This window comes from Canis lupus, chromosome 32 (genome assembly GCF_011100685.1).
Source record: "Canis lupus familiaris isolate Mischka breed German Shepherd chromosome 32, alternate assembly UU_Cfam_GSD_1.0, whole genome shotgun sequence".
Taxonomy (NCBI): domain Eukaryota; kingdom Metazoa; phylum Chordata; class Mammalia; order Carnivora; family Canidae; genus Canis; species Canis lupus.
Window position 1 is genome coordinate 16,421,961 of NC_049253.1, and position 15,594 is coordinate 16,437,554.

Here is a 15,594-nt window from a genome sequence, read left to right on the forward strand (position 1 = left end):
GAACAGTTGTTCACTGTCTATTCCTCCATTTAAATGTGAGCTCATGAGAGGAGTGACTTGTCTGTCTTGTATTACTGTAAATATAATATTCAATACAGAGTACATTCTTAATATTTGTAGAAACAATTACTTTTTATGCCACAAATACATATAATGTACAGATAGGTATATATTTGTATGTGAGAGAGAGCATCTACCGAGGTAGCCACTGTTTTGGGCATGACAGATACAGTGGTGAACAAACATATGCTTTTGTGGAATTTACAGTTCTGTGGGATAGATATTAAACACATATCCACCTACATTAATACATAAGTATAAACTCTGATATACTGTTATCAAATTGATGGTATGATAAAGGAAATAGATTCTAAGCTTGAATTTATTAATAAATGAATTATATTAATATATGATTATTTTACGAAGATGCCACAAGATCTAATATTAAGTGGAGGTCTATATTTATAACACATGTGATATTAAGCATAATGTGACGGACTTCCATTTTATTCTAACTATATTTAAATTGAATTTTATTTCTTTAATTACAAATATTCATAGCATATACCACTCTCTGAAATTACCTTGTCTATTCATTTACTATCTATCCATAATCAACTAGAATATAAGCACTAGGAAGGGCTACCAGCATTAGCTTAGTGTTGCTAAATGCCAATCTCTATTACCCAGATTATGGACACTTAAGGTTTTCTGGGAAATGAAACCTTTTTTGACTTAATAGGGGTGGTGGAAGGGGAGGAGGGCGGGGGGTGGGGGTGAATGGGTGACAGGCACTGAGTGGGGCACTTGACGGGATGAGCACTGGGTGTTATTCTGTATGTTGGTAAATTGAACACCAATAAAAAATAAATTTATTTAAAAAAATAGAAGATAGACTAAAATAAAACATCATAAACTTATTCATTTTCTGTTTGAGGGAATGTTACAGTAAAACTGGTTTAAAAGGAGATTTGATGAATATTATTTGTTATATTTACTTCTGGGGTGATAACTTAAACAGGAAAGAAAAAAATTCATAATATGGACTATTCATGTATAATATATGTAATTAAAAAATACTAAGTATTAAAATAACTCACAAACTGATTGAAATATTCAAATATGTTCATGTGGAAGTTTAAAAATCATGATAAGCTTTATAAATTCCAAAGGCCTTTCATATACATAATTTGAACCACAAAACATTCTGATATTTAATAAAATAGATTTCAAAGAAAAATTAAAGTACAGAGTTTTCTCTGTTATTTCCTCTAACAATCCTATTATATCAGATACAGAATGAGTGCTCAATAAATATAGGGGAGTGATTATAATGATAACAATATAACAATGACGTTGGCATTCTATTTAGAAGCATTATATGGATATAAGGTTGGAATGCTAACCGCAGAGAGCATTGGAGGTGAGGATCTGGCTCCTTCAGTGACTCTTATTAAAATCTAGATCATTCTGGCTCTCTTCCACTCTTATAGTCTATGCTAAAATTGGGAAGAACCATTCTAATCATTTCAGAATTTACATAGTGAGACCCTAAAGTTAGTAGGTTCTTATTATTTTTATGGCTAGCCATCTCTTTTGGAAGTCATCTGATAAAGATTCTGGCTCCAAATTTTACTGACTCCAATTTATGAGCCTCCATTTCCCAAAATGTAAAAAAAAAAAAATAACAGTCCCTCAAAGAGTAGTGGAGAACACAGGACAGGGAAATCTGCATAGAGCTTCTAGCCCAACCATATAGGTAATAGGTCTTCAACAAATAATTGACTTCAAAGGCCTCCTCACTCCCACGATGCTATTGTAATCGACTGCAGACTTGTTCAGCAACAGTCCAATACTGTGGTAATGAACCAGATTGCTCGGATAATTGGCATTCTCCCCACCAAATGCAAGATTGATAGATTCAATATAAATCTATGCAGTAACCCATTCTTGTAATAGAGAGTTCTCATTAAGGAAATGGATTAATTGGCTTACTGATATTTTAGTGAGAGTCACATTTGAATAAGTGGGCTCGGCAGTACAGAGAAAAGCAAATTAAACACTAATAAAGGCAGAAATGTGCTTGTCTAGGCTGAAGTCTCAGCCACAGACTCAAACTGAGGATCTGAGTTTAAGATTTGTCAATGTGAGTGGACTTTAATGTCTGACAGATGAAAAACGCTCTGATTTTTATGCCTGGTAGCTCCCTTTCTCTTCAAGACACTCATCCCAGCTGGAGGCTGCATGTGTGTTTCCTCCTCTAGATGATTTTCACCAGAGATTCCTAACTCTTTGTCAGGGAATGCATGTCTAATATAGAATATGCTTCATACTTGTTTCCATACACAGCTAATAAGACATATTTGGGACAAACTAAATTAGAGTAAAATAGTCACCAAACTCATTCCCAAAGTATCCAGGCGCTCACGCATCATTAGAAAATATTACCTTAATCTTTCTCTTCTCCCAATGAATCACTGTTCCATTTTTTCAACACTTGGAAAGACATTTTTCTTAAGATTAATTTTTAAGGAGAAATATATAAATATACACACATAAATGTACATACACACATATCATTCATATCAGCATCCTTCTTGTCCTACTTAAGAAATACAAAAGTGTTTTGACAGTGCTTTCCCACTTTTCCAGAACCACTAATTTTTCTCTCTTTCTTGGTCATTCCCACTAACTTAACAGTGTGTAATTTCTTCAATCATTTTTTAAAAATTATTTATTTACTTTAGAGAGAGACTGAGAGTGTCAGGGAGAGGCAAAGGGAGAGGGAGAGAGAAAATCCTCAAGCAGACTCCCCACTGAGCATGGAGTCTGACATGGTGCTCCATTCCAGGACCCTGAGATCATGACCTGAGCTGAAATCCAGAGTTGGCCACTTAACTAACTGAGCCACCCAAGTTCCCCAATTTCTTTAATCTTTATTTTCTTTCAAGATTTTATTTATTTATGAGAGAGAGAGAGAGAGAGAGAATGAATGAACAGGGAGGGAGTGGCAGGCCGAAGGAGAGGAAAGCAGACTCCTTGCTGAGCAGAGAGCTCGATGCGGGGCTCAGTCCCAGGACCCTGAGATCATGACCTAAGCCGAAGGCAGACATTTAACTGACTGAGCCACCTGGGTGCCCCTTCTTCAATCTTTAAAAAAATGAAAAACAAACACCTCTATTGACCCCATGTTCCCTACTAGCTACAATATGTTTTCTCTCCTCCCTTTACAGCAAAATACCCCATAAAACTGTTATATACTCATGATTCCCCAATTTCACTCTTCCTTTCCTCTCTTGACTCTCTAATCATGTCAAGGCTTTATTACTTCTCTCCCACATCTCTGACTGCACCTCCCGCCCTCAGAGTACTTCCCACAAACTGCTCTTGATGACCACAGTGCTAAACCCAAAGGCTGATTCTCTGTCCTTATCTTAGTTAACTTGTCAGTAGCATTTCACATAGATGACTACTTCCTCTTTGAAATTTTTCCTCCCTTCAGCTTCGAAGTCAATAGATTTTCTGATGTCTCTTTCTACTTCAAGGGCTGCTGCTCATTATTTTCTGCTCGTACTCTCATCAACTTAACTTCTAAACTTTGCAATATCTAGTAGGTATTTAAACTTTAACATATCCAAATCCAAACTACTGATCTTCCCCAGCAAACTGCTTCTTCACACAATCTTCCTTATCTCACTACATAGCAAGCAATTCATTCCTTGTACCAAAATCCTTGGAGACATCAGTAACTACTCCTTTTACATTCTGCTGCCTAATAATCAGTAAATCTTTTAGCTTTTCTGTAAAATACTGGAATATTTCATATCTGACCACTTTCCACAGTCTCTCCTACTGTTATCCTAGTCTAACCTGCTTTCATTTTGTCATCTATACTCTGGATGATTGAGATGGTCTCCAATCAGTTCTCATCCCTCCTGCTTTTGCCTTGGACTGTGTGTTGGCAAAGCAGCAGCCAGAGAATTAAATCAGAACTCATCATACTCTCTTCAGAATTCTTTAATGGCTTTTATTCTCTAAAATCCTCACCATTGCCTATGTGCTTTACAGATAGTGGCCTTTGTTACCTTTCTGACACTGTTACTTTTCTCTTTATTTTTTAAAGATTTTATTTATTTATTCATGAGAGACACAGAGACAGACAGAGGGAGAAGCAGGCTCTCCGCAGGGAGCCTGATACGTGACTTGATCCCAGGACCCTGGAATCATGGCCTGAGCCAAAGGCAGATGCTCAACCACTGAGCCACCCTTGTGCCCCTACTATTCTCTTTCTATCTCTTTTACTCTGCTTCAGTAACACTGGCCAACTTGTTCTTTTATGGACATGCCAGGCATACCAGCCTCCAGGTCTTTGTATTTGCTGTGCTCGTTTTCTCTTATTGGAATACTTTCCCTCCAGATATCTGCATGGTTTTCATAGCTTTCAAATTGTTACCCAAAGGCTGCCTTTACAGTGAGGACTTCCCTACTCATTTCAAAATTTCTGCCCAAAACTCTCCCCACATATCACTCAACTCAATGTAGTGTTTCCTATTTCTTCTTGGTCTTAAACACTAATGTTCACTTGACACATTGTATGTCCTAATTATTTACTTGTTTATAGTCTGTCTTTTTTTCCTGGTAGAGTTTAAATTGGTCTGTTTTGAATTCCTAGTTTTTAGAACAATACTGATACCTAATGGGTACTTGATAAATATTTGTTGAATAAGTCAATGAGTTGACTTGCCAAACTAAAATTAAAGAGACTATTGATTTCCTGGACCAAGTGAAAGTTAATTAATTTATTTAAAACAAATCCAAGATTTAGCCTTCAACAGGTACCATCTATTTTTCTTTTATATTATATTTTTGGAGGCAAAATAAGTCAGACATAATCTTTAATTTCTCACATCCATATATATCACAAGGAAGGTGTTGCTACATAAGGAAAATGAAGAAATCATACTGCCTGGCTCAGAGCTATGATATTTGGTGAATATCCTTTTTTAAAAATATATGTGGTTCTGCATTTTTCTCATATATAATCTGACCTTGGAGAGGGCTTTATACAAAGTAGAAACCATGCCACAATACCAGTAGAAAAGTATATATCCCATCTACATTGGATTACATGAAAGCATCAAAAATGACTGAAATTCAAAGCCAATTAATAGACAAGAATTTCCAAGACTCGTATTTTCTCAATGAAATTTCAATTCATTTGCTTTTGTATACTTTTCATTCTGAAAGCATAATGTCATTGTGTTTATTTCATGAGGTCTAGCCTCTAAAGCTATGGTGTCAATACTGATTGCTCTAATTAACATTTGTGATTAATTTTGCACTCACTGAAATTGCATTTCCTTTTGACCAGCAGGCATGTAAGTGACAGCTCAAGACTATTCTGTTCTACACAAGCTAATTGGCTTTAACGAAACCAGAGAAAAACAAAAGAACTCAAGTTTGGAAGGTTTCTGAGAAATTAGAAGACAAATGATTATAAAAACATAAGGTCACAAGGGGCTTTAAAGACCATTTAGCCACCATGAGCAGGGGCGTGACCCTTGTGAGGATCCCGAAGACTTCCCACATCTGAATCAAATACATCAAAGATAACAATGCTTGCAAACTGTAACTGGAGTCTTAAGTCAAGATAAAGGCCAAGGTTAAAGACAATGACTTAGCTATCAATCATAAGAAAAGATTATATAGGAAGAACCTTAGCTGTTTGGGGTAAGAGAAGAAGCTCATAAGGGGTCAGTGGAGATTTAGGAGAATGGCAGTGTCAGGGAAACCAATACCAAAGCCTGAGCCAAAGGACAAAGTAGATATTGTGGATCTACTATAGATTTAATACTTTCACATTTATTTCATCAAGTCCTAAAAACACTCTGTAAGGAATTATTTTTTCCATTTGCAGATAAAGGAACTAAAGCCAAGAGAAAGCAAAGAGATTGTTCAAGAATGCAAACTTGGTATTTGATGAAGTCAAGATTCAAATCCAGAGCTGGCTGGATCTCAAAGTCCTATGTGAAGAGAAAAGCGGAAAATTTGGCAAATGAGAGGGGATATGGCAGTTGAAGGAATGCTAAGAGCTGCAGAATTAGAGTATTAAAACTGGGTTTGCAGACTTGCAGAAGGGTAAAATTCTGTAATTGCCACTCTGGTGCATCTAATGGGATTTTAGAAAGAGGTTGCTAGGTAGTTCCAAAAGCATAACTGAAACATGAAAGTGTAATGCATGCAGTCAAGTTCAGTTATGTGTCTTGTTCCAGGTTCTTTGGTTCTAACAGAACATCAATATTGAACAAAAGCCAAAATTTTAAAATTCATTGTAGGCTGGCCTATAAAAAATATATGCTGAGGTTAGCAGTTGGGATATTTGTCCAGGAATTCTCTAAAACTGAACTTTAAAAAAATATAAAGAGAATATAACCAATTATTTTATTTGCATCATGGGACCTAGTTAAGGATATTATCAGGTAAGTGAGATCAATTTGACACTTACCTTCTGCCTCATCAATGAGTAAATACATGCTGAGCACCCCCTGTGCACCTAACAGTGGGAGGGAAAGGGAACCCATTTCCCATTATCAGCTTCTAGGCTTATAAGAAAGTAAAACTTTCCCCATTCTCACTGGTGTGAGGTGGTATCTCATTGTGGTTTTGATTTGTATTTCCCTGATGGCAAGTGATGCGGAGCATTTTCTCATGTGCTTGTTGGCCATGTCTATGTCTTCCTCTGTGAGATTTCTGTTCATGTCTTTTGCCCGTTTCATGATTGGATTGTTTGTTTCTTTGGTGTTTAGTTTAATAAGTTCTTTATCGATCTTGGAAACTAGTCCTTTATCTGATACGTCATTTGCAAATATCTTCTCCCATTCTGTAGGTTGTCTTTTAGTTTTGTTGACTGTATCCTTTCCTGTGCAAAAGCTTCTTAAACCACAATGAGATACCACCTCACACCAGTGAGAATGGGGAAAATTAACAAGGCAGGAAACCACAAATGTAGGAGAGGATGCAGAGAAAAGGGAACCCTCTTACACTGTTGGGGGGAATGTGAACTGGTGCAGCCACTCTGGAAAACTGTGTGGAGGTTCCTCAAAGAGTTAAAAATAGACCTGCCCTACGACCCAGCAATTGCACTGCTGGGTATTTACCCCAAAGATGCAGATGCAATGAAACGCCGGGACACCTGTACCCCGATGTTTATAGCAGCAATGTCCACAATAGCCAAACTGTGGAAGGAGCCTCGGTGTCCATCGAAAGATGAATGGATAAAGAAGATGTGGTTTAGGTATACAATGGAATATTCCTCAGCCATTATAAATGACAAATATCCACCATTGCTTCAATGTGGATGGAACTGGAGGGTATTATGCTGAGTGAAATAAGTTAATTGGAGAAGGACAAACATTATATGTTCTCATTCATTTGGGGAATATAAATAATAGTGAAAGGGAATAGAAGGGAAGGGAGAGAAATGGGTAGGAAATATCAGAAAGGGAGACAGAACATAAAGACTCCTAACTCTGGGAAATGAACTAGGGGTGGTGGAAGGGGAGGAGGGCACGGGGTGGGGGTGAATGGGTGACGGGCACTGAGGGGGGCACTTGACGGGATGAGCACTGGGTGTTATTCTGTATGTTGGCAAATTGAACACCATTAAAATAAATTTATTATTTAAAAAAAAAGAAAGGAAAACTGCACCGGCAAAGCAGGGTATGCTGCTATTTAGACTGAATTAGTATGTACTAATATATGCTAAATTAAATGAACAATCTACTAGAGAGCAAATACCATGTAAAGCACCGAGAGAGCAATGCTAATACAGAGAGATATAAGGAGTCAAGAAGAGTGATGTTCTCTGGCCTAAACATAAAGTCTAACTTCTGAGTAATAGGTTCTTTATCCCAGTCAGTCAATCATTGCTTTATGAAGGGATGCTCAAGATGCTTCAGCATCTACTTCTCTGCACCTTCATTCTAAACCCTGGACCATTTGAAAAGAAAGTCCAGGGTTATTGTCAAACAGACCATAGAGGAATCTGTCTCGCTCGCTCACTCTCTCCATCTCCCTCTCTTTCTCTCTCCCACACACACACTCACACATAAGGCCACTGTCTACAGAGTCAGAGAGCAGCGTTGGGATGGGTTAATGAGAGTAAGATGCCCCAGGAATCTCATCACAGCTGTGAGCAATAGAAATATTTCCAGGGAAAAGTCCTTCTGAAAAGCCAGCTAGAGAAAGTACATGGAAAGCTGATTTTCTATTTCCTTAATTTTACTGAAAATGATTTATGTTTAAGATCTTATTCACATATACATAAAACTACATAAGTGAACACTGTGGCGTAAGAAAAAAGATAATAATCTGAACGTTATTCCTAAGAGAAATAAACATCTATTCTCCAACTCCACTGCCAGCTAATAGAGAAGGACATATCTATAACTCCCTATCCATTTACACACTGATGTCATCATTTTGTTAAGTGAGTTAAACTAGAGATGGATGGAGTGACAATATTCTACATAATACAAGGAAATATCATATATTATTTTGCTTAAAATGCACTCTAATTTTTGCTGTATATGTTGAATCACAAAGTATGTCTTAATCTGTGGCCAAGTTCCAGTTGATTTTTAATTTTTCAGGTATTTTTTTATTTAAAAGATTAAGTTTTCAGAAAGCTGAATTGTCAATATTGCTATTTTTTATTTGAAATAGTCTGGGATTTCTTTAAAACTCTGTTGAGTGGTTCACATTCAGTTGTGGACTTAAATACCAAGCCTTATCCTCTTTGTCCATCCACCTTTCAGAGTAATGTCTCAGAGACATCGTCAGAAACCAAATATAGAGTAATTTACTTGAAAGACCTTATGGATTTTAGAAATAAATGGTATTATCATCTATATGAAAATAAATGTAAGTATTAATTAGATAATGTTCTCAAAACACGAAAGCTATTCATTCACAATAAAAAGATTCTGCTCGTATATTCTGTATAAATTATTAGCTTCTCAAAGGAAAAATGTCATGAAGAAATGTAAGAGGTGTGATTTGAAGCTCTTCTCTTCTTTTTCTTTTTCCTTATTATTCATATGGTTTCACTAAGATATGGATGGCATTTATTTGCTTATGAATGCTTGCCAATGTTTTTTTTCTCTGTATTATTAAAAATCACAATTGCTTTTTCCTTCTACCCACTTTATCCAGAGCTGACCAAACACACTGTGTTGTAATTCTCTGTGAAATTATAAAATTAACAGTGTCTCAATGATGGGATATTAGGAAGAATTGAACACATCAGTCAATCATTTGAGGGCAAAATGAATTTGCATTTAAAATATATATTTCTTCTGTATGGTTCATTGGATTGGAAACCTCAAACCTGAAAAATATCTACTCCTTTCAACAATTCTGAAACAATAATTATTTTTTTTCATTAATATATGGATTTTTTTTTTATTGGTGTTCAATTTACCAACATACAGAATAACCCCCAGTGCCCGTCACCCATTCACTCCCACCCTCCGCCCTCCCCCCTTTCTACCACCCCTAGTTCGTTTCCCAGAGTTAGCAGTCTTTACATTCTGTCTCCTTTTCTGATATTTCCCACACATTTCTTCTCCCTTCCCTTATATTCCCTTTCACTATTATTTATATTCCCCAAATGAATGAGAACATATAATGTTTGTCCTTCTCCGACTGACTTACTTCACTCAGCATAATACCCTCCAGTTCCATCCACTTTGGAGCAAATGGTGGGTATTTGTCATTTCTAATAGCTGAGTAATATTCCATTGTATACATAAACCACACCTTCTTTATCCACTCATATTTCGATGGACACCGAGGCTCCTTCCACACTGTTGGGGATTTACCCCAAAGATACAGATGCAATGAAATGCAGGGACACCTGCACCCCGATGTTTATAGCAGCAATGGCCACAATAGCCAAACTGTGGAAGGAGGCTCAGTGTCCATTGAAACAATAATTAATGGAAAGTCTTTTTAATGGAAAATTTGAACACATAGTGATGACAATCTTAGATTGATCAGAATGTGATTAGAACACAGAATCTCTTCATTATGAATGAATAGCTTTCATTTTTTTGAGAATGTTATCTAATTAACACTGACATTTCTTTCATGTTTTCAGTACTATCATAGGTAATAATACTATAATACCATCAACTTGTATCATTGCTATTACTGCAGGAGCAGAGGTGCAAATACCCAGAGGATGTAAGAGAAACAGAAAATTATTTCCTATATCCATCAAATGCTACCTTTGAATTTATGTTCATCTCTACTGTCATTATTATCTAGTGTCATGTTATCTATGGGGGACTGCACCTGTTAAAAGCTGGGTCTTCACTGGAGAAGGACAAGTGGAAGTATCACTCATTGAAAATCAGGGTTTATCTTAGAAAGCAACCATGGATGCTAAAGACTTTCACAGAAAATTTTAACTTCAGTCCACCAGTGGTTAAAAATTTGAGAATAGGGCTGTAGAAAATTGAGACAGGCAACCAAGATGTACTGCACAAGAGTATTGTAGGCAAATATGCTCAAGGCTAAATTGATTCATTGACTTAATGGAGATGCATACCATGTAGCACTGGTGAGTGGATGCATAGAGTGGATACTTACTTAAATGAATGTACTCATTAGATATCTGAGAATTACTATCTGAAATCTTTTTAGGGATAAAAATAATTCTTATTCCTGATATGAAGGATATAGAATAAAAATAGGAACCTCTTCAATTTTATTACAAAACCGCCTTTCTTTCTTTCTTTCTTTCTTTCTTTCTTTCTTTCTTTCTTTCTTTCTTTCTTTTTTCTTTCTTTCTTTCTCTTTCTTTCATTTCATTTCATTTCATTTCATTTTTGTATTTATTTTAAATACAAGCCAAAGATATCCTATTGTAATTCATTGTGAATGAAATCCACGCTATACTATTCTTAGAACTATTTTTCTGTTTCTTAAAAGTGGGGAAAAAGTTAGATTGGTTGTCATTTCACTCTCTGGAAGTCAAATATCAATGGTTTATAAAGTCCAATATTACATTGACTTCATTTAATAATCAGAATGAATGCTAAAAAAACCAGAAGTGACCCACGGCATTTCAATGTTCTATGTTAACTGTTCCCCACGGCATTTCAATGTTCTATGTTAACTGTTCATCAGCAATAAAATTATTTATCTTCTGAGAATCTAAAGACAAATTTTGACATATTCACTAAGACAATTATTGTCTTATATTTTCCAAAGAGCCATCAGAAGCATAATTCACTTTCTTAAGCAAAATGTGCATATGTTTCTCCTATTACAAGAGGAAATAATTTCTCTTCTAAGGTTGATTACGAAAAGACAAAGTGTATTCTATATACTAAGGTAGTATCCCCTTCTTCAAAATCTACCTTGACTGTATTCTTACTAATTCTAAACTAATGTCCTTCTGAAATCTAGGACTTCAACCTGTATAATAAGAATCTGAGATTTAACAGAGAGAGAAAAGGAATCACATATGAGAAACAAATTTAACATGAATTAACTTTTTATGGAATAGACTTTTTGAATGATTATCAAAATGTATTCCTTTAACCTAATAATTATTATCTGATTTCATGAGCGTAATAGTATCTTACTTAAGCTCTTGAATGAAAGAACAAAGGTAATGGATTTTCATATCCTTTTCACCATTTCCTCTCCAATATGGAACAGGCTATATAGAAGCCAGAAAGACAAGTTTTAAAAGAGACTATTTAGGGGAGGAAGTGTGGAGTCAGAGCTGGTTTATAGTGATACTAAAACAAGTTGACCTATCTTGCAAAATGCTTTTAACACAGTGAATGACTCAGGACCAAAAGACACTACAAACTTGCTGAGCAATAGCATCATTTCCAAAAGAGCACACGCACACATATACACAAGCTTTATAAAAAGAGTTCTCGAGATAAAATGGGGAAAAAAAAAAAAAACCTTACTGAAAAGTCTTCAAAGATTTTCTTGAGTTCTTTGTGACCATGCCTTTCAGCAATATGTGCTGGATCTGAACCCTCGAAATTTTTCATCTCAGATGCCCATGCTGCTCCTGAACATTGAAGCAAATGAATAGCCAAGTTCTTTAAACCAAATTTTGCTGCACAGTGGAGAAGAGTTGGAAGTTCTTTGAAATGAGTATCTGTAAGCATAAGAGATAATAGGATTAATATGCTTTTATCATGTCTGGAATTCCATAAGAAAAAGTTGAACACAATCTAGTACTAAAAGTAATTCTTACAAAGTAGAACAGGCTTTCAGTGTCATTTTGCATAGAAGAAACTATCAGTGGCTTTTTAAAAAGTTATTATTTATTTGAGAGAGAGAGAGAGAGAGAGAGAGAGAGCAGGAGTTGGGTGAGGGCCAGAAGGGCAAGCAGACTCCCCACTGAACAGGGAGCCCGATGATGTAGGGCTCCATCCAAGGACCCTGGGATCATGACCTGAGCCAAAGGCAGACGCTTAACTGACTGAGCCACCCAGGAGCCCCCTACCATCAGTCATTTTAACAATGATGCATCTCTTTCCTATTTCTCATCATACAATAAATATAAACTAATATTCTCATTAACAAATTAATGCCTCAGTCTTACCTGTGGGGTAAGTTTAGGAGTCAATGGGTGACGGGCACTGGGGGTTATTCTGTATGTTAGTAAATTGAACACCAATAAAAAATAAATTAAAAAAAAAAAGGAAAGGCACATCAACCTCTTAAATATAAAACAAAATAGAACAAAAATATCATATTGCAGTAACTCTTGAATATATTTCAACATTAGCAAAACACTAAAAAACAATATAAAATAGGTCCATCTATAAAGCCTTTCTGTGTTTTCTATTGCCATGCCTGGTTTGCTTCCTTCTGAAGGTGAAATGGACACATAATTGCTGGAGGGGTTATATTAGATCTTTATGTGAAATTTTTGTTTCAAAAGGAACTGCAACAGAAAATACAGGTGAGTACTTTTATAAATATTTTTAAATATTTTTAGTATGGAAATTTCCATCAGGATTTTACAGCTTTTGTATCAATGTTTTGGAGTTTGAATTTCATAATTAGTTGTTAGCTATCAATTAGAAGTATTAATTATGTATAATTATAAAATGGTGAATGCAAGCAGCTATTGCAATGACAAAACACACACAGAATAGTGATGGTTTGTTATTATTCTATATTTTCACACCTAGCTGGAAAAAATGTGTTATAGAAATTACACACCAGCTTGCTTGAATAGCTGTGGCATTATCAGAAGCAAGTAATGCAAAGACTTACAGCAACAGAAACGAAGGTGTCAAAGCAAAAGTCAATTTTCTACCATAATGTTTTAGAAAACTGAAACTGGCTTTATTTACCTCTTTGCTATTTTGTAGATTAAAGGGGAAAAAAGGGAAATAAGGGGAGTTAGATTTTGAGTTTTAAATTCACTTGGGTGTTTCAGGGCAGAATAAATTATTTAGCTTATTGGTTTTTATGGTTTAATAGGAAACAAAACATAAACCTCTAGGATACATTAAGAACTTACTGTAAGGAAATATTTTACCCTTCAAAATGTGTTAATACTAAATGGCCATAGGTAAATTCCATGGTTATATTTCAACAATAAATACACCGGTTCCTTCTTATATGGTATGCAGTGTGTCAAAATTTACCAAATATTTTATGAAGATGAGCTTGTGAAAGCTGAAACTGTCTAAAGTAGTACCATTTTTGAAATAAAAATCTAGTTTCTTAAAAAGGTATTAAGATATAATTTTTATTTATATTCATTAAAAGGTACCATAAACAAAATTTTCGATCATTAAACCAGGACAAAGTTAATGAAAAAATATTTACATGATAATGTCAGATTTTTACATGCCTTTGGTCATCTCTCTCATTGACACATCATACAATAAGCAAAAAAACCATCACCTGGCAATCAATGCATTATGCATTATTCCCCCACATTGCTATTCTGGTGAACTTTTAAATCACCGTCAATGCAGCTTAAAATGTTTTTATCGTTAAATAAATGTTTAATCATTATGAGAATGCAGTCACTTTTTAACCTCACTGACTTCCTGTCAGTAAATCCCTCAAGCTTAAGGTACTATAATATTAGAATCAACAACCACCTTCATTAAGAATCTCTCTTGTATATCAAAGAGAGTAATCAGGACCGTGACAAGTGTTCATGACTTTTCAGGGTACATTTTTTAATAGTTGTGCTACTTTAAACTGTGTTTTCTGATACAAAAATGGAAGTTCTGCTGATTTAAGTTTATAGTGATGATACTAAAGGGTGCTACAGGTTTAAAGGTTGGCTTCTTTATTTTCCATTTATTTACTTCATTTTTAGTGGTAGCTTAAAATCCACTAATATACTAATATATTTTGTGAAGTTATAGTCATGAAAGAGCCTTAAAGGGTATCTTTCCAGTTTCCTACCCAGTATTAGAATTGTATTCCTAGAATTTATACGAGATGCTCTGGGTACTGCTTGCCTACCTCTAGAGACAGTGTCCTTTACTTCTTAAGGCAGACTGTGTCTTGATTAGACAACACTGATTTTAGACAATTATTACTTCTGTTGAGGTGAAAGGTAATTCTTCTCAATTCTCATGTATTCATATCCTTCGGGCAATATAGAATATAATAGTCACAAGAGCACAGGCTTAGAGTCAGTATTCAGTATGTGAACTTCAACAAGCTACTAATTACTTAATTCTCTTCCAAATTTATAGGGCTATCAAGATAATTAAGTGACTGGACATAGAAAAAGTGCCCAGAGAAGTGTCTGAAACATAACAGACGCTCAAAAAATATTAGTTTTCTTCCCTTTCTCTCTTCTCTGTCAAATAAAGCATCCTTGTCCTAATTCATCTTTGTTCCAACCTTAAGTTCCCTGATTCTTTTCATTATTCCAAAGTACTGACCATCCTGATAATCTGCCCCTAGAATAGCTGCTCTTTTATAAAATGGTGAATTGGTTTTAAACTGGCCTAAATGATCATTTACAGCAATGCTTTTATTATCTTGAGTGAGGTTATTTTGTCTGCTTATTTTCATTAAGTAGGGAATGCTCAGCCTGCTAATATACATGGTCAATAACTAAAATATTTCTAATTTGAGTTTTTTTAATTAAAATATGAAAGCATTAACTTTTTAAAGAATTTGAAATGATTCATAGGAGCTATATTAGTTATTTTAATGTTAATTAGATCATGATCTTTAGCATTATTTTTGTAGAACATCAAATTAAATATACTCAGTATGTGGATATAATATATTTTATATATGAATAAAAGAATTTATGTCAATACAGGTATGATTATGTTAGGAACTAGTACAGGATTTTATGTATATACTATTTATAAAATCATACTTTTTATATTTTCACCCTGATTTGGTAATTATGAGAATTTGAGATATGAATGGATTCCTCTGTATCTGGAACAGGTATGTTTGCAATCACACGATCACTATAGTTCTTTTTTAAAGATATTTATGTTTCTAGGGCTTAAATTTTTTTATAAAAGTATAGTTTCAAATTGCACTGATGAGTTT

At 35.0% G+C, this 15,594-nt stretch overlaps 1 protein-coding gene across 3 annotated transcripts in view; it reads right to left on the bottom strand.

The window, feature by feature from the left end:
- Positions 1 to 15,594, bottom strand: part of BANK1 (B cell scaffold protein with ankyrin repeats 1) — a 280,340-nt gene that overhangs the window by 139,935 nt on the left and 124,811 nt on the right. For all 3 annotated transcript variants that reach the window (XM_038582025.1, XM_038582024.1, XM_038582023.1), the window contains exon 7: positions 11,994 to 12,190. In XM_038582025.1, coding sequence (XP_038437953.1) covers positions 11,994 to 12,190 — 197 coding nt within the window. The remainder of the gene's footprint in view (positions 1 to 11,993; positions 12,191 to 15,594) is intronic.